The following is a 25,269-nucleotide window of genomic DNA, read 5'->3' as shown; positions in this document are numbered from 1 at the left end:
TGCAATGAGATTTGTACTGGATTTATTAAATCCAGTTGAGGATTTACGGCTGGTCTAAATGAGCTATTATAGAGGATTTTCAAAACGTTTTTCCTGAAAAAAATTTTGGAACGACCCTATTGTTCAATATTTTCTTTGACAATTAATTTTCAATAACCAATAACCCACCGGGTTTTAAATGTCAATTCCATTGCTTATATTTCAATTAAATCCTCAAAAAGAAGTTTAAACGCCATACACATTAGAGCTTTATGCCGGGTTAACCTTCTTTGTGAGGATTTATTTGACATATAGCCAATGGAATTGACATTTGAAACCCAGTGGGTTTGTTAAATCCGGTTATATATAAACGTACTATTAACCCTGCAAAAGGCTATTATATAACGATTTTTGTCGATAACCAAAAAATGCGTTAGAGGATAACACTATAGGTTGCCCTTTTCTTCTTTATTCTTTTATTTTATGTTATGTCAGAAATGAAACAGGAAATCAAGGCGGCTTATGTTCCCAGGCCTTTAAAGCCTCATTAAGAGGTCTGCAGTGGAATTAAAATGCTTATAATTTCGGTAATAAACGAAAATTTTCGGTAAGTGATCAACCAAAATAAAGCTGTCGCTATGTCCTAACAATAGCAACTAGTCCGGTCAAAATAGACATGCGTATAAGGGGGAAATAGCAAAAATTCCCACAAAGCTGAATTTTGGTGGAGAGCTAGGGTTGGCCATTAGAAGCAACGTCCTAAAAGTCCCCATCGATCCCATGTGTGCAAAACAAGTTATTCGGGGTCAAAGGTCATTTTTGGAGGCATTATACAGTTTTTTTAATTTTTCTCAAAAACGGTAATACTAAGCAAAAGCTCGCTAAAGTAAAAGTTGTAGATTTAATAATTTTCTATAAGATTGGTCTTTATGATTCTTAAAAAAGACTTACCATTTTCGAGATATCTCGATCTAAAGGTCAAATAAAAAATTAGCCGCGTAAGTACATTATGAGGCGAACCGGTTAAAGTAACGACACTATGTGTTAGATACTTCCGTAAGCTTTCAAACGATATCCACTTTGCAGTAATCGGTTCAGTAGAACCGGGTCTAACCCGGTTTTTAAATTTGGCCTTTCGGGTCTAATAACCGGCGAACCGGGTCCGCAACCGTTGAAAATTATACATTTCCGTAATCAGCGCAACAAACCCTATCTTTGGACAAAACTTGAAAAAAATCGGAGAGTTTTCGTTGGGGTCGTTCCCGATGGGCTTTCGATTTCACATGTGGGTTAAATGGCCTATTTTTGCATAAAATGACTCTAACATTGAATAACTCTACTAAACACACTCCGATTTTGTTGGAATTTTTTTTAGAAGATAGCTATAATTTCGCTCTTCAAGAAAATATATATATTTTTTGGGGGACAGACGCGATTACTTCGCTTATTTTAGCCGGTTCGTCTGAATATGTGCATATTTCCCTTATAAGTGCATAAAAATCATGTGTTTTTTAGAACAGCTACATCTCAAGAATGGTTCCTTCTCAGAAAAAAATTATAAGGGTCAAACTTGTAGGTAATTTTTCTGTCTACAATATTTACTTTAGTCACTTTTTGATTAGATCAACCGTTTTCCAAAAATAAATCCGAAAACAAAAAAATCCTTAAATTTTGACCTTTGACCCCGAATATTTTTTTTTGCACACATGGGATCGATGGGGACTTTTAGGACGTTGCTTCTAATGGCAAACCCTAGCTCTCCACCAAAATTCAGCTTTGTGGGAATTTTTGTTATTTCAATGTCTGTTTTGACCGGACTAAACAGTGTTTTCAGCTTTTATTGATACTTTTCATTCATAATTTTGCGTTTTAATGTTACCGATTTTTGTCGGTAACCCCAAAAAATTAGTTACAGAATTCGACTACTGATATCGATACCGTTGAAGATGTATTCTATAAATATAGCTCTGTTCCAGAACTAAAAAGTTTTTACAATTTTTACCACTTTTACACATTTTGCGTTCCCGTACACAAAATTTATATGAAAATCGTTTACGACTTTTACCACTTTATAAAGTACGGGAACAGGCCATATGTTACCTAATAGAATCGCCTCCAAACGATTTTCTATCTTTAGAAGCAGCCTTAAGGAAGTCTTCTATCTATAAAAGACTCATTTAGGAGTTATTTTATCTATAGTAGACCTAATATTAGGGTAACCCTAGTATTACCACATAAAATGCAACAATTCGAGAGGATTTATTTGACGTTTGCTCTATGGAATTGACATTTTAAATCCAAACCCACTGGGTTAATCCCCTTAAGTGTAACCGGGGTATTACTTATATATTGCCATATTTTTTTAACATTTAACATTTAGTCATGTAAACCTGCTATAAGCCACACAACACGAACATTAAGTAAGTGGTTATCAAGTATTGAGTAACCAACAACCTCCCCCCCCATTCCACACTCGTTTGTTTTTGTTTGTGAATGTTGATTTTTTGTTGTTTCTCAAACTTTCACTTGTTGTGTCGTCTGTCCGCTGAATGGCTCTACCTCTCACAATTGAATTGTATAGAAATGTAGAAATGTGAGTTTGATTAGCAAGCAACTTCTTGAACAAGCAAGCAGTGTACTTGAAGACGCTATGAATTGGGCAAAAAAAGAGTTCACTTACTAGTAGCACGATAAACAAGTAACAGCACGTACATAGCTCGCTCGGGAGTACATTCATTGCAAAGCATCAGCAAATTTTCATCAAAGATCCCCCCACCTACGCACGACAACAGCAGGAATGTCGTCGTTAAGGCAGCGCTCGAATAATAATAATAAGGAAACGGCAACAGAATCCACGGACAGCACCCACAACAATGAAGCAACAGATTCCAATAAGAAAAATGTAGATCAGGAACGTACAAATCCAATGGTTTACATTGTTTTCATATCTTTGCTATTTGATTTGTTGGCATTTACAATCATCTTGCCACTGTTGCCGTCGCTGTTGGAATATTTTAAACAGAATGACAGTTCCGGTTTATATGCGGTGCTAACGGATCGCATCAAATGGTTTCAAGAGCTTGTGGGTGCACCCGACCGTTATAATTCGGTGCTGTTTGGGGGTCTACTAGGTTCCATGTTTAGTTTTTGTAGTTTTGTGGCAAGTCCTGTGGTTGGCGGTCTATCGGATTATTATGGTCGCAAACCGGTTATTATAATGTGTGCGGTAAGAAATTTAAAAACTAAATGGTCATTTCTTTGAGATATTTAAATTAATTTGTTTATTTATCTTTAGGTCGGCATCGCATTGTCATATTTGTTGTGGGCATTTTCCCGTAACTTTGCTGTTTTTGTTTTGGCTCGTTTTGTTGGTGGTTTAAGTAAGGGAAATATATCGCTTAGTATGTCCATTATTACAGATGTTTCTAGTGGCAAAAATCGTGGTCGAGGCATGGCTTTAGTGGGCGTGGCATTTTCATTGGGTTTCATTGTGGGGCCCATGATTGGTGCCCTGTTTGCCATATTTTCAAATAAATCCACCGGACCTTGGTTTGTTTTGCCATCACTGCTGGCCCTGGCATTGGCTTTGGGAGATCTGCTGATATTGGTGTTTTGCTTAAAGGAAACTTTACCAAAGGTAAGTGGTTATGGTGAATCCTTACTTTTAGTATTTATATGAATGGTTCACTTAAGGGGTTACCTCTACTTATCAGTTTCAAAAAATCGAAACAAATATTTTCTTATTTTGAAGTCGGAACAAAATTGGCTGAGATACATACATACATATGTATAAGCGTTGGAATTGAACAATTTATTGTGATTTGTATGAAAACGTACTGGCAGATCTTCATATGATTTGGTGAGCTTATTAAATACATAAAAATCGAACCTTTAAGCGATACGGATTAAAAAAAATTGCCCGATTTTTTGACAAAAAAAACGAAATTTTGAATTTGGCAGTCCACTATTTTTTTAAAAAAGATCTTTTAAAAATCTGTTTCGCTTAAAGACAAGATGGCTTAAGTTGAATGTTTTCATTAAGCTCGGATCGGGACCAAATTTATTTCACAGGTAGGTCTCGTCACCCTGATCACAAATATATATAACATTTATTGCGGAAGTCCATACTTCCCGAGATATGGGCCTCTGAAGTTCAGAAAATTCCCCTGTTAAAGGCCGACTATTTAGACAAAAACGATGATTTTAAAGGAAATTTTGTTCCCGTTCCTTAGATTTGCACCTGTCCATAGGAGAAAGTCTTAAAGCCCCGGCCGAAGGCCGGCTATTTAGAGAAACTTTAGTGATTTTAAAGAAAATTTGGTTCCCGTTCCCTAGATTTGCACCTGTCCATAGCAGAAAGTCTTAAATCCCCGGCCGAAGGCCGGCTACTTAGAGAAACTTTTGTGATTTTAAAGAAAATTTGGTTCCCGTTCCCTTGATTCGCATCTGTCCATAGGAGAAAGTCTTAAATACACGGCCGAAGGCCGGCTATTTAGAGAAAATGTATGATTTTAAAGAAAATTTTGTTGCCGTTCCCTAGATTTGCACCTGTCCATAGAAAAAAGTCTTAAATCCTCGGCCGAAGACAGTCTATTTATAATAAAATGTATAAAATAGTATAGTATATTCCTTAAGCTTTACAGTAGTATCCATATTATCATTATCCGTTCAAAAATAGCGAAGTTACACACAAAGGAATATTCGGAACTTCAGAGGCCCATATCTCGGGAAGTATGGACTTCCGCAATAAATGTTATATATATTTAATTTTATTTGACAAACACAGTAACCTAGCCCATAGGGCCATGAGCGGTTCCAAAAACAGCTATACAGGGTGACGAGACCTACCTGTGAAATAAATTTTGTCCCGATCAGAGCTTAATGAAAACATTCAACTTGCTCCGGGGTAACCCCTTAAAGGAAGACACCTGTCAGAAGTCCGTTTTGGTCTTCTATTTAAAAGAATACTTTTTGGCGTGTTTAGGAGAGTCTTTTGGGACAGAAGACTTTTTGGACTTCCTTAAAACGACTTTTTGTAATCTTTTACGAAAACTTTTGAAATTTTTAAAGCCTTTTTGGCATGGTAGAACAAATACAAGGTAAAGTTAATACTACAACAAATACAACTCGAACAACAACCACAAAGGAATTTGTTTTTGTTTGTAAACCTTAGTGTCAACGTAAATGTAAACAAAACAAGGAAATGTCTATAAATTATTGGAATTTAAAAACTAATAATTTTTCACATTTGATTGAATATTTTGGAAAACATGAATGAAAACTCGTTAGATTTTCAATATCAATGTTTCCATATCATTCCACTAAATGCATAATTTCTCGCAGAAAGTAGAATACTTGCAAACATGTTTCGGGTCGCTGGTAATTCATTGAAAAAAGAGAAGCTGTTTCAATCATTTGCTTTTGAAAACAAAAAAGCACATGTTTATTAGGGCTTTATTATTTTCAAGTTTAACAAAATACCACACATATTAACAAATATTGTACCGCCTCTATAAGCGGTGTTTTAGTGTGCGGCATGGCGTTTGGACCTGGAGGAGGTTACATGTCAATGATATGAAGCCGACTTTATGAGAAATAGTTTTTTTTCTGATGAATAAATTTGTTCTTGAAAAATATATATCCCTAATATACATCGAACATAGAAATAAATACATAAAATGTCGAATGGAATTTGACACTAACACTACAACCCAGTTCAGTCAGCTGGGTATTGCTGCTACCTTTTCTTGTTCTACCATGCCTTTTTGGTGTTTTTTAAGCGGCCTGGGGCTCAATTCTGTTTCTATGGAAATTTGAAATGAAAACTTTTATAAAGGAAAAAACTGTCAAATGAAAAAATTATAAAGGAAATATTTTTCATTTCAATTTTTCATAGAACAAGAATCCAGCCCCTGGGCTTTTTTATACGAAGAAACTTTGCACTTTCATAAGAGGACCTAATCGAATTTTATGAGGACCATTTGAAATCTTTTTGACTTCTTTAGGAAGACTTTTGTTATTTTATAAAGATAACTTTTGGAAGTTTTTTGATTTTCTTTGAGAAAAAATTTTGGGCGTCCTTGATAAGATCGTTTGATCTTCTCTAATGGAAGTAATTGATCTTCTAAACGGTTATATTTTGATATATTATTAGTAAACCTATTGGGTCCTCGATAAGGAGGCCTTTGTACCTCCTATAAGGTATGGAAAAAGATGACATTTTGGTCTTTACGAAATCATTTCTAAGAATACCTTCTGGACTTCTATTAGAAGACCACCTGATTTTCTATAAGGACTTCTTTGACACTTCCATAGAAATACCTCTTGGATATCTCTAGGACAATATGTTGGCCTTCTGAAAGAAGAGCTTTTGGTCTACACAAGAAAACTTTTTCACCTTTTACAAGAAGACGTTTTGGGGTCCTCTATACAAAGAAGATATCCCTTAAGGGGTCATCATTACATAAAAAACCTCCTTCTATAGTTAGAAGACCTTCCAAGGGGGTTTTCTATGGAATATAAAAGTTCCAAAAGTGTCTTCAATAGTCACAAAAAGGTATCCTTTATAGATAAAAGGGCTCCCAAAGGGTCTTCTGTAGAAAAAATACCTTCCAAAGGGATCGTCTATAGACAGAAGACACCCCTTTGGGGGTCTTCTATAGGTAGAAGACCACCCAAACAGGGTCTTATATGGATAGAAGACCTTCGAAAGGATAGAAAGAAGGCCACCTAACAGTAGTTTTCGAAACATAGTGGACTTCCGAATAGTGTATCCCAAAAATAAAAGACCTCCTAAAGGGAAGCCTTAAAGAGGTCTTCTATAGGTAAAATACCTCATACAGAGGGGTCTTCTACAGATAGAAGGTCTCCAAATTGGTCTTCTAAAGGGGTACTCTACAGGCAGAAGGGTCGTCTATAGATACAAGGCATCCTAAAGTAGGTCTTCTATGTATACCGGATTAATTTGGGAGGTCTATAGAAGATCATTTTAGGAGGTCTTCTGTCTATAGAAGAATATTTTAGGAAGTCTTCTATCTATAGAAAATCCCTTTTAGAGGTCTTCTATTCATAGAAGACCCATTTAGGAGGCCTTCTAAGAATAGAATACCACTTTAGGAGGTCTTCTTGGCATAAAAAACACCTTTAGGAGGTCTTCTAGGACTACAAGACACATTTAGGAGGTTTTCTAGGAATGGAAGACCCCTTTTGGGGTATATACGACCCCTTTATAAAGTCTTCTAAATGCAGAAGACTCCTTTAGAAAATCTTCTAAACATAAAAGACTCCTCAAGGAGGACTTGTAGCCATAAAAGACCCCTATATGAGGTTTTCTACCTATAGAACACGCCCTTAGGAGGTCTTCTACTTCTAGAACACACCTTTAGGAGGTCTTCTACGTATAGAACACACCTTTAGGAGGTCTTCTACGTATAGAAAACACCTTTAGGAGGTCTTCTACGTATAGGACACACCTTTAGGAGGTCTTATAGGAATAGTAGGCCCCTTTCGGTGGCCTTCTAAATGTAGAAGACCTCCTTAAGAGGTATTCTAAATATACCTATAAGGCACTTTTAGGAGATCTTCTAGGAATAGACCCCTTTAGAAGGTCTTCTAAATATAGAAGACTCCGTTAGGAGGTCTTATAGGTATAGAAGACTCCTATAGAAGGTCTTCTAGAGATAGAATACCTCTTTAGGAAGTCTTCTAAATATAGACGACCTCTTTAGAAGTCATCTAGGTATAGAAGACCTTCTTAGACCCCTTTAGAAGGTCTTATAAATATAGAAGACCCGTTTAGGGGTTCTTGTGAATATAGAAGACTCCTTTAGGAGGTCTTCTAGATATAGGCGACGCCTTTAAGAGGTCTTCTAGGTGTAGAATACCCCTTAAGGAGGTCTTCTAATCATAGGAAATCCTTTTAGGAGGTCTTCTAAGTATAGAAGACCCTTTAAGGAGGTATTGTAGGTATAACAGACCCTTTAGGATGTCTTCCAGGTATAGAAGACCCCTTTAGGAATACCCTTTTATGAGGTCTTCTAATCATAGGAAATCCTTTAGAAGGTCTTCTAGGTATAGAAGACCTCTATGGGAGGTTTTCTAGGTATAGAAGACCCTTTTAGGAGGTGTTGTAGGTATAACAGACCCTTTAGGATGTCTTCCAGAAGATCACTTTAGGAGGTATTTAAGGAATGGAATACTCCTTATGAAGGTCTTCTAGGTATAGAATATAGAAGACCACTTTTGGGGATCTTCTTGATATAGAAGACTCCTTTAGGAGGTCTTTTACATATAAAATACCCCTTTAGGATGTTTTCTAGATATAGAAGACCCCTTTAAGAGGTTTCTGGATATAGAAGACCCCTTTAACAGGTATTCTCGGTATAGAAGCCCCTTTATGAGGTCTTCTTGATATACAAGGTATCTTTAGGAGGTCTTCTGAGTATGGAAGATCTTTAAGACGTATTCTAGGTACAGTAGGCCACATTAGGAAGTCTTATAAGTACAGAATACCCCTTTAAGAGGTCTTCTAAGTATAGACTATCCCTTTAAGAAGTCTGCTAAGGATATAAGACCCTTTTAAAAGGCCTTCTCGGTATTGAAGACCCCTTTAGAAGGTCTTTTCAATTATAGGAGGCCGATTATGATATCTTCTGTCTATAAAAGAGTCTTTGGGATATCTTTGGACTATAAAGACCCTGTTGGAAGGTCTTCTCTCTAGATAATACCTCTTTAAGAGCCTTTTCCGCTAAATAATACCTCTTTAGAATGTCTTCGGTCTACGGTATTGAAGACCCCTTTAGAAGGTATTTTTAATTATAGGAGGCCCATTATGAGATCTTCTGTCTATAAAAGAGCCTTTGGGATATCTTTGGACTATAAAGACCCTGTTGGAAAGCCTTCTCTCTACATAATACCTCTTAGGAACTTTTTCCCATAAATAATACCTCTTTAGGATGTCTTCGGTCTACAGAAGACCCCTTTGGCAGATCTTCTATCTATATACAAGACTTCTTTGGTAGGTCTTCTATCTATAGATAACCCCTTTGGGAGGTTTTCTATTTATAGAGGAATATTTAGGCGGGCTTCCATCTATAAAATAACTCTTTAGAAGGTCTTCTTACTACAGAAGACACCTTTAAGACATTTTCTATCGATAGAAGACCCTTTTTGGATTTCTTCTATCTATAAAAGACCCCTTTAGGAGGTCTTCTAACTGTAGAATATCCTTTTAAGAGGTCTTCTATCTATAGTAGATGTCTTTGGCAGGTCTTCTATATATCGAAAAACTCTTTGGTATGTCTTCTATCTATAAAAAGACTCTTTGGGTAGATGTCTTTGGCAGATCTTCTATATATCGAAAAACTCTTTGGTATTTCTTCTATCTATAAAAAGGTTCTTTGGGAAGACTTTTATCTATAGAAGACCCCTTGGGAGCCTATAGAAGACATCTTTGGGTGTGTAGAAGATCCCTTGGGGAAGTATTCTAGCTATAGAAGACATTTTCAGCCGGTCACTATCTATAAAATAACCCTTTGAGAGGTTATAGAATATCCCTTTGGGAGTGTATAGAAGAACTAATTGTTTATTTTATTAATTATTTTTATAATTTTATTTTTCTTGCAGGAAAAGCGTGTTAAAGAAATCTCTTCCTCCCTATCATACGCCTTTCAACTGATCAACGTTTCCTCCATATTTAAGTGAGTAATATCTTTGTGCCGTTTATCATCAATCTTTTCATTTAATTCAATTATCTTTACTGCAAGGTTTGTAGCACGTTTTCATGTTGATGTCTTTTTTCCTAAATTCTTAACTTTGGTCTTCTGTTATCTAAAGAACCTACATTCTACAGTCATGAAACAACAACAACAGCAATTGTGAATATTAATTTTTGAAAGAAGAAAATATTATTTAAATTATTGATTACGTACTACCAACAACAAATTATTTTTAATGTTGGTCAAGCCATTCACCGGTATTTTGTAAATAGTTTCTACTTTGCCCTAACGCATATTTGTATTTCTTATCTCTGAACATTTTTTTTGAAATTAATTTCAAGAAGTTAATAATCTGATTATACTTTAATATTGGCCACCTGTTTATTGGTTTATAAATGTTACGGAGGGACTTGATTTATGATTTCAATGAATTACGATGACATTTTCACGACGTCATATTTGCTCTACAAAGCAAAAAAAAAAGAGATGACAATCATTGTTGACAAATGTTTACAATGTTAACTTTATTAACGGGGTGTTTGGATTGGTTGCTTCATATTCATATGGCTAAAAATGACTTTGTATTGGAAATCTAATGAAGCAGAAAAGAAATGTATTGTAATGTGATGCTTCAATGACATTTTCCAACTTGTTACGATTTCCATACCACCATAATATTTTAATATTTCTGTTGCTTTATTTTTACAGATTTGCTTCCATTAAAAATGTTCCCCAAAAACAAATCAAATCTCTGCAAACTATTGGCCTAATATACTTTGTGTATTTATTCCTATATTCGGCATTGGAATTTACTGTTACATTTTTAATGTATCACAAGTTTGGTTACACTTCCATGGATCAGGCTAAAATGTTTTTAACAACAGGTGAGAATAATTTCGAAATTACTATTTTAAAATGATTTTGAAAAATCCTACACTCACGACCATGTTCCAGGCATCATTATGACAATATTACAAGGATCAGTGGTCAGACGTTTACCGGAAAAGGATATAAAGAACTATGCCGTATTTAGTTTATATCTGTTGATACCAGCCTTTGCCATTGTTGGTATTGCCTATTGTACATGTTTGTTGTATATTGGCATGATTTTGTATGCCATATGTAAGTAGATGACCTCAGCTTATGGAGGATATGCTCTTTAACAACTTTTTTCCACTCTCTCTAAATTACAGCCACTGCCTTTACTGTCACCTGCCTCACCACCCTAGTCTCGAAATATGGCAATGATGATCAAAAAGGTTCGGTATTGGGTATTTTCCGTTCTTTGGGTGCTTTAGCCCGTGCTCTTGGCCCCGTTGTAGGTTGCATAGCTTTTTGGTGTATCGGCTCGAAAATGACCTATGTTACGGGTGGACTTTTATTACTGATACCAGCCTATGTTTTGCAAAAAACACAACTTGCATAAACGTCTTTGTATAAGTGCTTCTGTGTCTTCCTTTCCATTGTATTCGTTCCATCGGAGGTTGTAACTGTCTTGAAATTATTTAATAATATTTCTCTCTGTATTATATCTGCGCATAGAAACTATTTCAAAAATGTATTACTTAGTACTTACAACTACATATGTATAACAATATAATGCCTTTTTTATATATACTTTATATATAGATATTTTTTTATATAAATAAATATTTATTGTACACATAACCTATATTTGTTCTAATGTAATTAAGCAGGATATGGGAAAAGTCTTTTTATAAAGAAAAAAAGGGTTTCTGTCTATAGAAGACCCCTTCTGGAGGTCTTCTATCTATAGTAGGTCGCGAACCTTAAAAGACCCGTTTGAGAGGTCTTCTATTTATAGCAAGTCCCCTTGAGAAGGCTTCCTATTTATATAAGACACCTTTGAGAGGTTTTTTGTTGTATATAAAACACATTTGGGACGACTTTTACATATAGAAAGTCACTTTGGATGGTCTTCTCTTTGTGGGGGTTCCGTTTGGGAGGACTACTATCCATAGATGGGCCTTTTGATAGGTCTCCTAACTGTAGAAGACCATTTGGGAAAACTTCGTTCTATAGAAGACTCCTTTGGGAGGTTTTAAATCTATAGGCGACCTTTTAGGAGGTATTCTAGCTGTAGAATACATCTTTAGGAGGTATTCTAGGTATAAAAGACCCCCTTTGGTGGTCTTCTGTCTGTAGACGATCCCTTTACCCATAGAATACCACTTTTGTGAGGTCTTCTGTTTATAGGATACGCCATTCCGAAATCCTATATACTTTGGAAGGTCTTTCTATCCTTTGGAAGGTCTTTTATATATACAAGACTCTTTTGGCAGATCTTCTATCCACAGACGATCCTTTTGGGAGATCTTTGTCTATATATCTATAAAAGACCCCTTTGGGTGGTCTTCTGTCTATAGAAGACCCCTTTGGGTGGTCTTCTATTTATAGAAGACCCCTTTAGTAGGGGTTCTATCTAGGGGGTTCTGCTAGTCTTTGATCTATAGAACATTCTATTGGTTGGTTTTTATCTACTGAAAACGACCTTAAGAGGTCTTCTATGTACAGAAGACCCCTTGGGGTGGTCCTCTATTTTTAGAAGACCCCTTTAAGAGGTCTTCTATTCATAGGAGACCCGTTTGGGAGGTTTGCTATCTATTAATGACTACTTTGTGTGGTCATCTCTCTATGGAACACCCATTAGAGGTCTTCTTTCTACAGAAGACGCCTTTAGGAAGTCTCCTCATTACAAAATAACCCTTTTGGTGGTCTTCTATCAATAGAAGACTCCTTTGGTGGGTCTTCTATATATAGAATAGGACCCCTTTGAGAGGTCCACTATATAAAGATATTGGGAGACATTGTATGCATTTCTATCCTTCCTATTAAACACGTTTTTGGAGCCCTTCTGTTTGTAATAAGATCCCTTTGGGTGTCTTCTGTCTATATAAGAACCCTTTAGGAAGTCTTCTATCTATAGAAAAGGGAGTCTTTTTCTATATAAGACTCGTGGAGGGTCCTTTATTTATAGAAGACCCCTTTGGGATGTCTCATTATGACTTCTTCTTACTTTCAAAGCTCATATCTCGGGAAGTATGGATTTCAGTACAATAGCCCCTATCTGTGATAAAAAAAAATGCCAAAGAAATCGCAGGGTCGCACCTAAACCCTACTTGACCCTAAAATTTTCTTATAAAGAATATTTTCCGAATAGCAGGCCTTCGGCCGGGCATATAAATTTTTCTCCTATGGGCAGAACTATGGTATACGCGAACTAAATTTTCTCATAAATTATAATATTTAAGATTGCATGGCTACGAGATTTTTTTGAACTTTGAAGGTTTCTAAGGCCGGGAAGGAAGAATATATTTTTGTGTTCAGGACAATGAGACCTACCTGTGGTAAAAATTTCAGATGAATCGGGAGGTCGCGTGTATACCCGAATTATAGTACGTTTACATTTTTGATATCGAGTGGATTTCAACTGTCAATTCCTTTATGTATGTATACGCCAAATGAAAACTCAGCAATGGAATTGAGCGTTGAAATCGAGTGGATTTCTTAAATGTAAACATAGTATTATGCCAAGTTTACACTTGCGCTCCAAAATCCACTGGATATCACGAAATCCTGAAATACACCCCGGTGTTTACACCAAGGCATATTTACATAAGGTATATGCATGAATTACAACAACTAACAAATTTACAAAAACAACATTAGCTGTGTTCCAGAACTAAAAAGTTTTTACAATTTTTACGACTTTTACACATTTTACTCGAAAAAGCGTTCCCGTACACAAAAAAGTTGTAAAATGTTCACTTCTCTTTGAACAAAAATGGCGCTGAATGACGCTCTCTTTAAAAACTTTTTACACGACAAATTTGGGCGAGTAAAAAAATAGTAACATGGTTGCCGGCGTCTGATTGGCAGATACGCCGACTTTGACATTTGTTCCAGTTTTTTTGACGTATTTTCCATTTTTGCGTTCCCGAACTATTTCAGAAAACTTGTGTGTAAGAACAAATTTTTTGCAGTTCTCTCTTTTACGAGTTTTACCATTAAAAAGTACGGGAACGAAGCTATTTTTGTTATTGAAAATTTAATGTCAGGCCCATACCTATATACGGACGCATATCCAGGTCGTGTGTGGTGAAAAAAGTAGAACACATGTATTCTTATGAGTAGAGTTGGCCATTCTAGTTCCCGGAACGGATCGATCTTTCTAGTTCCTTTTCCCAAAAGGAACTAGTTCCTTAAAGTAGTTCCATAGTTCCAAATAGTTCCGAGATCGATATTGTTCAAGGAATCTTTCTCTTTCATCGTTCTTTTCATTCCAAATAGTTCCGAGACCGGAATAGTTTAACGAATCTTTCTCTTTCGTCGCTCTTTTTGTTTTTCGTTCCAAATAGTTCCGAGACCGAAATGTTTTCATTGCTTGGTGGATGAATTGACATAAAAATAATTAAATTGAAGCGAACAAACAGCAACAACGAGAGATCGACGTAGGCGTTAAACTGAAGGAACGAGAAAAACGAAAGGAACTATATGAACTAAAGGAACTATATAAACGCAAGAGCTGGATATAGTTCCAATAGTTCCTTGTCCGGAATAGTTCCTTGGAACTAGTTCGTTCCGGAACTACACAACTCTACTTATGAGAACTACCGAAATACGTCGAACGTATACTTTTGTAAGTTGAAAAAGTTTAACTTTGACAGAACGTTATTGTTTGTATGTGTGTGTGTTTTGTATTTTAAAAACAAAAGCCCAACAAAACATGAAATACAATTCATTGCAAAGGAAAATTATTTGTTTTACGAATGAAAACATTTAAATAACCCCCTGTTTTTGTAACTATTTTTTGTTCGTTCGTCTATATTCGTAATAATTTTGGCATCCATAGCTCAGCCCCTAGATGACATACAGATCTAATTCTTCGTAGACACGTTCTATATATAGTTAAGAATTCCTCAATCAAAAATCAGCGTACCACATTTACGCTAAGGCGAGTAAATGGATCTACAAAATTTGACAATTCGTGTGAGAACATAATTTTTTTTTTTACAAAAACAGGGGGTAAGTTTCGGTAGCGGATTTTGTGTTTTACTGCTATGACTAAATACGACCGTATTCCCAGGGCGTGTGTGGTGAAAAAAGTAGAACACATGTATTCTTATGAGAACTACCGAAATACGTCGAGCGTATACTTTTTGTAAGTTGAACATTTTCAACTTTGACAGAACGTACGATATGTTATTGAATGTATGTATGTGTGTGTTTTGTATTTTGAAAACAAAAGCCCAACAAAACATGAAATACAATTTATTGCAAAGAAAAAATGTTTGTTTTACGAATGAAAACATTTAATAAAGTTTCAGTCGCGGTTTTTGTGTTTTAAATAAGATTTCGGATTCAACGTATTTGGGTAATACGGACGCTCAGAGAGCGTTGTTGTTATAGGTAGGTGAATATTTTTTGTACGTCACGACTTAAATTAGGTATTGCTGTTAAATGTGATTTGGGACTCAACGTATTTGGGTAATACGGACGCTCAGAGAGCGTTGTTTTGGTAGGTTGGTGAAATATTTGTGTACGTCCCGTCGTTATTTAGGTTTAGCAGTCAAAGAATATATTGAATAATAGGGTCGCTCTTTTGAAAATCCTCTAAAATAGACACCCTTTTTACGGTTGGCGTTGTCGTATCCAAATTGCAAGCTGACGTGTCGTAACGTCTAATTGGTATTATACAAAAATTTCAATTTTTGGTAATGGGGTTTCTACACGGTATGTTTTTTACATATTTGTGCATACCAACTGCCACTTTTTACAAATCTGAATTTTGTACACATGGTGTGAACCATACAGAAATGTCAATGAATCAAAGTGTTATGTGCATACATATGTATATTTTTCGAATAGAGTGCGCTCTATTCTCGTCTGTACAACCAAGGATAATGGGGTTTCTACACGGTATGTTGTTTACATATTCATGCATAGCAACTGTCACTTTTTTTCGCCCATATGTGATTCCTTCTGCACGGCAAAATTTTATTTTTCATTCGTTTTCTGTTGTTTTCTTTATTTATTCCGCGTACAAACAAAACAGCTGTTTACCTTTGGTTGTACAGACGAGAATAGAGCGCGTTCTATTCGAAAAAATATACATATGTATGCACATAACACCTTCATCCATTGAAATTTCTGTATGGTTCACACCATGTGTACAAAATTCAGATTTGTAAAAAGTGACAGTTGGTATGCACAAATATGTAAAAAACATACCGTGTAGAACAGCTTTTAACAGTTGTTTTGTTTGTACACGATATAAATAAAGAAAACAACAAAAAACGAATGAAAAATAAAATTTTGCCGTGCAGAACGAATTACATATGTTCGAAAAAAGTGACATTTGCTATGTATGAATATGTAAAAAAACATACCGTGTAGAAACCCCATAACAAACATAATTAGAATTATTAGTAGATCATTTTTAAACTTTTAATTCAAGAGAAAAACTAACCCTACAGTTTTTACAATCAAAATAAGTGTTTGGCGTAGACGTTTTTGTGGTCGTTGGCGTAGTCGTAGGGATATTTTTTGGTACCACGTAACATTTAAGACAACGACAATTTTTTTTCTCATACAAAATTTAAAAATTATATATTTTTTTAATTGTAAAACAATTCGTTTGAAATCATCTTTTGAGCAAGAACTAAGAAATCTACATTGCATCAATCGTTATACGAGGACTCTTAACAGATTTTCAATAGAAAGTTTGTCATCTGATAAAGACACGACATTTGTCTTATGCAAATGAATCAAAGTAGTAAAATTTGTATTTATTATAGTTATTTTCCAATATATTTTAATAATCATTGCCAAAAAATTCTTTTGAAATTAATTTGTTTTAATTTTTATATGCTGTCGTTTACAAAATCGGTCACGACTCTTTCCTCGTATTTCAACGCCATACGTAAGACCAATTTGTCGTGTTAAAAAAAATAAATGTTGTATTTAAACCAAGAAATGCGTTCTGGGAATTACAAATGTATTTCTTTCGATTTTTAAGGATATAAAATGCTATAAAAGACAAAAAATGTCGTTGTATATAATTTTTCATCATATAAAAATGTATCTTACGACTACGCCAACGTCTACGCCTACGACAACGTCTACGTCACTTGAACGTCTACGACAATGGTGAGCAAAATCGAGAGAGAGACAAATTTAAGAGAGAATTAATATTTAATTTTTCTTGATGTTTCATTACTTATTTCAAAATTTTTTAAACGTTAATGTTGTCTAAAATCGTCCACAATGCAAATTATTAAAAAATATAAATAAAAAATTGCATAAACTTTTAATTGTTTATGGTTCACAAAAAACTAAGAGTACGTTTTCTCAATTTGCCTGTGTGCTAGCACACAGGCGTGCTCACCCCTAGTCTACGACTACGCCAACAGTAATAAGGGTGAGAAGGTCATTTTTATTACACGTTTAGGATAAAAAAAGTATTTTATGGTAGCAAATTTCGAAGTTCCAAATTTCATGAGTAGACCCTATTACATTTTGAAAACCAAATTTACAAAAAAGTAAAAGTATAGCTGATTGTCACTTCTACCTTATGCCGAGCATACACTATGGGCATGCAGGACAGCATTTGTAATAGTATTAGTAAATTTTGAAGTTTTTGTCAATGTATTTGGGAGTAGTTTTGGCAGGATTGAAATCAAAATAGTTTTGATTTTGTAAATGAACCCTTTCAATCCGATGAATTTTGTTTATTTTCCAAGTAACCAACAAATAATTTTTGAAAGCAACAAATATTATTTGTGAGGAAATTAAAAATTTGGAAAACTTCAACCCAAAATCGAGTTCTGGAGGAAAATTCATCATTTTTGCAATATGGATTGAAGGAATGCCACACACTATTCAATCACACACTTACACAAGGGTTCATCGGTTGCTGTCCTGCATGCCCATAGTGTATGCCCGGCATTATATGAATGTGCCTTGGTTTACACGTATTTTTTTTATTGATTTCAACATATCACAATGATCAAGGTAGATACACATCAGCAGCTGATCGAACATGAACTTTCAAAACAAGTTGTTGTAAATTGAATTAATCATCAAAAATATACGACAATATAGAACCTAACAACTTTATTTGGAAAATAATCGTAAAATTATCTATATTAATTTTGTATCGTACTCATGGTACAATAAGGAAGGTAGAACAGGTTCGAAAAAACTATGGAAAATCAACCCTACACGTATGCCCGCTTCCTTTCAAAATTGTCTATGGTGACAAACGTCAAGTTTTGTTTTTGTTAATGTTTGTTTTGTTTCATATTTTATTCAACTTTTAAAATTAATGAAATGTATTAAAAAATGAATGGAAGGATATATTCAGTTTTCGAAATCGGTTTTTAAATTTCATAAAGATTTATTTACAGGACAAGACAATAAATTTTATGCGGATCTACTAGAAATGTCCCTGCTAAAGATCGTAACTGTCGGCGAATTCGAAGATAAGAAGAAGTATCAATGAAGTCAGCAGAAGGCCTCGTTTTATAAAGTGAAAGATTGGATTCTGTTCATTATCAATCTGTAAATTTGAGTCCTTGTAAGAATACAGAACATTAGCAAGAAAAATGTCAAGAAAAGCAGCTTTCACATTTCCACAACATACATATGCGCGCATGTATGTATGTATGTATGTATATTTACCACAGAAACTCCAGAAGTGACAAGGAGACTTCTCTCACATCTTTTTTATCGACGATTCTTAATGGCTGTCTAGCGACCACACTTTGCTGCAATACTCAGAAATGTAGTCTACAGGCGTGCTTACCATTTAATTAAATCCTCAAAAGTACGCCAGAGAATGGAGAAATTGAAATTCTTCTTATTGGACGTTAAGATCACATTGTAATAATAAATCCGAACCAAAATATATTAGGAATTTAGCGAAAGATTCACCTTTTTTCTTTATTTTATATTCAAGTTACATTGTTAAATAGAAGGTTATATCATGACAAAACTTTGTGTACTTGGGAGAGCAGCGGAGACTTGTCCCATATCAATTAATTTCCGTCCTGAATGTAGGTAATGTTTCTCTTACATCTTCATGTTCCATATTTCGCTTTATTGAGTGTCTTTGTAAAAACTGGACTTCACATATGGAGCCATTGAATTTAAATTTAATATCACATCCAGCAGACCACTCAGAGTTACGGTTATAGTCCCCAGGAATTTAAAAAGTGTCCATTTGTCGTAAATTCTCATTGTTTTTGTTTCTTTTTTCAATGAATATTCAGTTATGTGTGAATGTATTTGTTGGAATTTGTCAAAATTGGAATATTCAAAACAAAACGTAATAAAATGACTTTGACACAAGTTGGTCACCAAAAGAAAAAAAATTATAATCAGCTGTGAGCTCTGCCATACCTTTCTTATTATACCATGTATCGTACTAATACCCCGTTTATATATAACCGGATTTAACAAACCGACTGGGTTTTAAATGTCAATTCCATTGCTTATATTTCAAACAAATCCTCTCAAAGAAGGTTAACCCTGCAAAAAGCTCTAATATAAACAGCATATAACAAATGAAAAAATAAAAAAAGTGATTTTATCGTTGAGACATCATAATAAAAAGTGAGAAAAGGCTATAGTCGGTACGAGGCCGACTATGTGATACCCTACACCACTACCTCTGTGCATTATCTTTTCACTCGAAAACATTTCTTTTAGGAAGATACGAAAGTTTTCAACTATCTGGCTTTTATACCAAATGACTTAAGGCAAACTGAACCAAAATAATAAATATTTAATTTTATATTTGACTACTATCGACATCACCAACATCAATATGCTTCTATCTCTGTGAGAAAATTTCGTGATGTTCCGATCAAAATTCCGACCTGTAGTGCGATTGCAGATAAAGTGGGAAAAAAGTGATGTGTTACCGACTATTACGATATCTCTATTACTTGACCACCTACGCCAACATACCTTACATAATTTTAAAGATGGGATTTTCTAATTTCTTAGTCAGGCTTTGCTTTTAGATGATCCCCAACCAAAGGTGTGATATCCGTCATTATTATTAAAATCGCAAAAAGGAAAAGTTGGGTTTTATTTGCGACTATTGTGATATCTTCGTTGTTTGATCACCGACCATCACCAAAATCAATAGGCTACTTCATCTGTGAGACCCACATTAACCCTCAAAATTTCTTGACGATCCGATCAAAATTGCGACCTGTAGCGTGATTTCAAAAAAAAAAAAAAATGAAAAATGGGATGTATAACCGACTATTGCGATATCCCCGTTATTTGGTCACCTTCGCCAACCTAGTTTGCATCGTTGTGAAGATGGGATCTTCTACTTTCATAGTCAGACTTTGCTTTTGGAAAGTCCCCAACCAAAACTGTCATATTCGTCATTGTAATTAAAATCGCAAAAATTAAAAGTTGAGTTTTATTTGCGACTATCGTGATATCTTCGTTGTTTGATCACCTACGAGAACCTACTTAAGATCGGTAGAAAGGTAATATTTTTTACTTTCATTGCCAGGTTTTGCTTTTGGTATACCCGTTATAGAAGCTGAGATATTCGCTTTGGGAAAAAACGTTGTCTTTTTATCCAAATAAGTTTTTTGCCCATTCCAACCCCTAAATACTATCCGACCATCACCAAAATCAATAGGCTTCTTTCGTGACGATCGTGACCTGTAGCGTGATTACAAGGTTTAGATGGACAGACGGACGGACACACATAGCCAGATCGACATTAATTTTGGTATATATAAGTATGGGTCTACGACCATTATTTCGATGCGTTACAAACTTTTTGGCCAAAACCAACTTATAATACCCTCTCCACATAGTGGTGTAGGGTATAATAAATTTTGATAGATAAAAGTTGTGCTCAGAACCTGCACAATATTAGTACTTGCAGTAGATTTCCGTTTAGTTCTAAAAATACGTTCCCGTACTCCGAAATCTAGCAAAACTTGCACTTCTCTTTAAACAAAAATAGCACCCTTTCTCCTGTCTTTTGCCTTACAATTTTGGCCTAGTCGAAACTAGCAGTAAGCATGTACATTGGCATCTAATATGATAGCTGATACGTTGATTTTGACATTTTTGCTGGAGTTTTTGCAATTTCCGTCATTTTCCAGTTCCCGTATTTTTTAAAAAATTTGTATGGGGGAGCAATTTTTGACAATTCACTGTAGCCCTGTTCCTTTACGTGTAAGAATCTTCAAGTTTTACCACTTTTTACTCGAAAAGCGTTCCTTAACTTCTGACACCATATAATTCATATGGGAGCAGTTTGCAACTTTTACTACTTCTGCCGGTTTTACCATTTTTAAAAGTAAAGGAACAGACCAATTGTTTACAAATTTTGATACTAAAATTTTTTGTATCAATTGACCTTCTACCTTGTTTATTGTGATACGTGAAAAGCGTTGCAACTTTTGGAACTTTTTTAGGCAAAAACAGGGTTGTATATCATGTGTACTGTAATTTAATTTCGATGTTGATTTCGCTGAAATCACGAAATGGGAAATGATAGATTTTGCTTGATTCCGCGCGAAATCACGAAACGACGCCGAATGTAAACCAAGCATAACCGGCAAAAAGCTGTAGTGCAAACGCCGTTTAATCTAAACCGAGTTTAATGCACTTATAGAATAGAATTTATGAATTAATTAAATAAATTATAACAATAAATAAGAATAATTGTTAACAATTTAATCTAATTTTTTATTACTATACTTCAAATTATTAACGGTTTCTTTCACTCCCCAAATTAAAATACCATACCCGACAACATTCCCATCCCTGACATTTGACAAAATTCCTACTAATTCCTCAAATTTACATCTCTGCCGTGACAAATGCAGCAAATACAACTCTGTGGGATGACAGCAACGAACTAAATACGACGAACTCTTGTACAGCGAATTTTTTCTTGTGTGTCGTCGCGAAAAAGCAAGTCGCAAAAAATTCAAAGAAAAAAAGAGGTGATTAATTCATGGAAGAGTTTTTGAATAAATATTAAGAAAAATCCAATTAAAAATTGTTGCTTAAATGGTATATTTGACAAATTGTTAAGCGAGTGTTTTCAATTGTGTGAAAATAAACGGGAAAAGCAACAAACAAAGAAATACAATTTTTTTGGTTTTCATTTCATTTTTTTTGCAAAAGAAAGTAGTGTAAAAAAGTGCGATTACAAAGGAACGACGAAGAGGAACAAACGAACGAAAGAAAAAAAGTAACCGCCCCGTATTCTTGTTCAGCTTTTTTTTTGGTTCACATAGTGGTCTTTTATTTTGTTATAATAACAACAAAAAATTAACATAGCAATTTTTTTCTCTTCTTTCTTTTTCGTTTAATTCTTTGACGGAATTTTTTTATTGACGGTGATGACGATGATGATGGTCGTTTATGTTAATCATTGACTTCATCGTTTGCTCACTCGCTCCCTGTCGTTTGCGGTGTTCTTCTGTTAATTTTATTATTATTCTTTTTTTTTGTTAATTTGGGGCTGTGCTGCACTTGTAACAACTACTTAACTACGCTCTATACAAAAAAAACCATCGAAAAACGACAAATCTACAATAAAAACAACAACGTACTACTTCTCTTGTGTTTGTGCCTGATTCCCTTTGTTGTGCTGCTCTGCGCTGCCTGATGTGATGACTTGTAATGCTGGTGGTATTGGTGTGTGAGTTGTGATTTGGTTTTTCTGGTTTTTTGTTCAACATCAACAACGAACGAATTGAACTGCATTTTTGTGGGAATTTGTTCTTTTGTTTAGAGAAGAATATCCAGAAACACAAAGAGGTAGTAAAATAAACAAATAAAACAATATAAAAAGGAATTTTATAAACTACAAGAAACAACAAAAAAGGAAGAAGAATTTGTAATTGGTTCTTCAACTTCGTAAAGCTTTCTTCTAATAGAGAAAAACAACAACACACAACAAAATGGGCACAAGGGAAGATGAATACGATTATTTATTCAAAGGTAAATATTAAATAATTTCTATTTTTAATTGTTAATTATTGTTAAAGTTTAAAGTTTAGTTTTCGTTTAAAGTGAAAATGTCTTATCTTTATTGCTTCTTCATTTTTTCGCTCCTTTCATATTTAATTATTACTCATATTTTCTCTTTTTTTCGTGTGTGTTTATTCATTGAATTTCTGAATTTCTAATGCAAAAAAGGTGAACAAAAAACATTCCAGCAAATGATATTGACTGACGTACGATTATCGTTGAATGGAGTTGCCATATGATATGCTAATGTTATGGGGAAATTGCGAAGGAGATAAATTAGAGGAATGAAGAATATTTGTTGCTTTTTAAAAGAAGTTTTGGCTTAAGACGGGTTTACACGCGCACGCCCACAGGTAGGTCTCGTTGCCCTGATCACAAAAATATATATATCGTCTATATGTAGTCCATACTTCCCGAGATATAGGCCTTTAAAGTTCCAAAAAAATCTGGCGTGCGCGTGTAAACCCGTCTTGTTCCCTACATCAATGGAAAGCTTATGGAAATACCTATCCAACAAGTGGTCATATGATGGCGTTATTTTCAGGCGATATAGCCCAAAAACTTATTTGTGGACCAGGATTTTTCCATAAAACCCTCATTCGAAAATGTGTCGATTATGGAGCCTCATTTACTGTAAGCCAGATTGTAGCTCACACGTTAACCTTTCCAAAATAGTGCTTCTCTGGACCCTGAGATATGTCCTAAAGAACATCAATGTATTTTTAGTCTTTGCATTCTTAGTGGGTACCAACGTGGTGCAAAAAAGGTATACACACCCGCCTTGCACATAAGGTCGTGGGTTCGATTCCCTGGCCAAGAGGGGAACTTCATATAATTCCCTAGATGTGGTTATTCGAACCTGCCGTTAACATGGTTATATCTCAACCTACATAAAAAACTTTTCAATTGAAGCTATCCAACTACAAGTATTTTTCATATATCTAACCTTTTTTTTTGTAGAACAAAATGTGAAACATCCTCCGAAAATATTGTACTTTGAGCTAAAGTATCATATCGTTGAAGATTTGATTGAGATCTGGAGTTAATCAGCAAACACACCGGGAGAAGAATTATTTATTTGGAAGGTACTTCGTAAAATTCCTGCACTGATGAAAGCAAACAAATTGAAAATCAATGGAAAATCGTACCACCCAATCTTCCTTTTTTCGTGGTTTTAGAGCGTTGCATACTACCATGCTACAAATTACATCATGACAGCCCGGATGACCAAAAGTTGTGCAGCTAAGTGCCCACGGCTACATCATTTCCGATTAGCTTACGTTGCTAATCAAAAATCTATATGGGTTCAAGAAAAAATACAGATGTCTCGGCAATTGCCTTCATTAAGATTCAGAATACGTATGTATATTAAAAACAAAGCTCTGTCCCAAGGTGGACAAATCTCAGACCAATTTACTTCACCAAGTAAACCCATCCATCTTGGTCCAGACGGCTTGGTGTACCTGACCAAAGTTTTGAAGTTAGCAGAATTGGTATCCAGGTAACCATCTGAAGCTATGAACAAAGATATTGCCCACCTGCGGTAGTAGTACCCGCTACCTTCTTTCGAAGACTAGAGGGTGGTAAGCACTACCAGTAGTCTCTATCGAAGATTCTTTGCCTCGGTTGATTTTTCCTGACCCTATAGACTGCATTCCACCTGATCTATACTCACAAGTTTGCGAGTAATGTGTAGGTAGTTGGGTAGCTGGGAGGTTTTCGTTTTTTAGACAACCCCTTTGGGATTTATTCGATCTACGGAAGCCCCCTTTGTGAGAACTTCTGTCTGTAGAAGACTCCTTTGGTAGGGCTTCTGTCTATAGAAGACCCCTTTGAGAAGTCTTCTATCCGTAGATGACCCCTTTGGAAGGTCTTCTGTCTATAGAATAACCCTTTTGGAGATCTCTCTATGGACTACCTCTTTAGGAGGTCTTCTATCTATAGAAGCCTCCTTTGGGAGATCTTTTGTCTATATAAGAATCAATTTGGAAGTCTTCTTTTTAGGAAATACCCATTTGAAACAGCTTATGTCCATAGAAGAGCCCTATGGTAGGTCTTTTGTCTATTAAAGGCCTCTTTGGGAGATCTTCTGTCTATAGAAAAGAATAACTCTTTAGAGGAAGTATTCTATATATAGAAGTCCCTTTTGAGAGACTTTCTGTCTAGATCCCATTGGGAGGGCTTCGGTCTATAGAATTTGCGCGGTCGCCTCTCTAGAGAATACCTCTTTAGGAGGTTATCGATCTATAGAAGACTTTTTGGGAAGTGTCCTATCTATAGAAGTCCCATTGTGGAAGTCTTTTCTCTACAGAATACATTTTTAGAAGTACTTTTCTATAGAGAATACCTCTTTAGAAGGTCTTCTCTCTAGAGAATACCTCCTTCTGTTTATATGAAGACTGCTCTTGGTGGTTTTATTTTAATAAATAACCTTTTTGGGAGATCTTCTGTCTATAGAAGATCCCTTTGGGTGCTCTTCTATCTATAGAAAACCACTTTGGGAGGTGTTCTATCTATAGAAACC

General features: G+C 35.1%; 2 protein-coding genes across 9 annotated transcripts in view; both read left to right on the top strand.

The window, feature by feature from the left end:
- Window positions 1-2,479: 2,479 nt before the first annotated feature.
- rtet (major facilitator superfamily domain-containing protein rtet) lies at window positions 2,480-11,360 on the top strand. Its single transcript, XM_073976669.1, has 6 exons — window positions 2,480-3,205; window positions 3,275-3,616; window positions 9,604-9,677; window positions 10,404-10,579; window positions 10,650-10,817; window positions 10,889-11,360. The coding sequence occupies exons 1-6, from the start codon at window positions 2,777-2,779 to the stop codon at window positions 11,119-11,121; spliced, it is 1,422 nt and encodes a 473-aa protein (XP_073832770.1). The 5' UTR covers window positions 2,480-2,776; the 3' UTR covers window positions 11,122-11,360.
- A 10,221-nt stretch (window positions 11,361-21,581) lies between these two features.
- The window catches only part of Rab11 (RAS oncogene family member Rab11), a 29,835-nt gene continuing 26,147 nt past the window's right edge, over window positions 21,582-25,269 (top strand). The window contains exons 1-3 of one of the 8 annotated variants that reach the window (XM_073976620.1): window positions 21,615-21,779; window positions 21,894-21,960; window positions 22,507-22,715. In XM_073976620.1, the coding sequence (XP_073832721.1) occupies window positions 22,676-22,715 (40 nt within the window). In that variant the 5' untranslated portion in view covers window positions 21,615-21,779; window positions 21,894-21,960; window positions 22,507-22,675. Of the gene's footprint in view, window positions 22,414-22,506; window positions 22,716-25,269 lie in introns of all 8 variants that reach the window. The other 7 variants (XM_073976648.1, XM_073976583.1, XM_073976630.1 and 4 more) reach the window with 7 other exon arrangements.

The sequence above is a fragment of the Musca autumnalis genome, unplaced genomic scaffold (genome assembly GCF_047663935.1).
Source record: "Musca autumnalis isolate F117 unplaced genomic scaffold, ASM4766393v1 scaffold_1, whole genome shotgun sequence".
NCBI classification, from domain to species: Eukaryota; Metazoa; Arthropoda; class Insecta; order Diptera; family Muscidae; genus Musca; species Musca autumnalis.
This window is presented reverse-complemented; position numbering and strand designations above follow the sequence as displayed.

Bases quoted from the DNA above. Each gene is read 5' to 3' on its own strand.
- rtet (XM_073976669.1), top strand. From the start codon at position 2,777: ATGTCGTCGTTAAGGCAGCGCTCGAATAATAATAATAAGGAAACGGCA. The intron at 3,206-3,274 runs GTAAGAAATTTA...ATTTATCTTTAG, and splicing joins CGGTTATTATAATGTGTGCG to GTCGGCATCGCATTGTCATA. The intron at 3,617-9,603 runs GTAAGTGGTTAT...TTTTTCTTGCAG, and splicing joins TAAAGGAAACTTTACCAAAG to GAAAAGCGTGTTAAAGAAAT.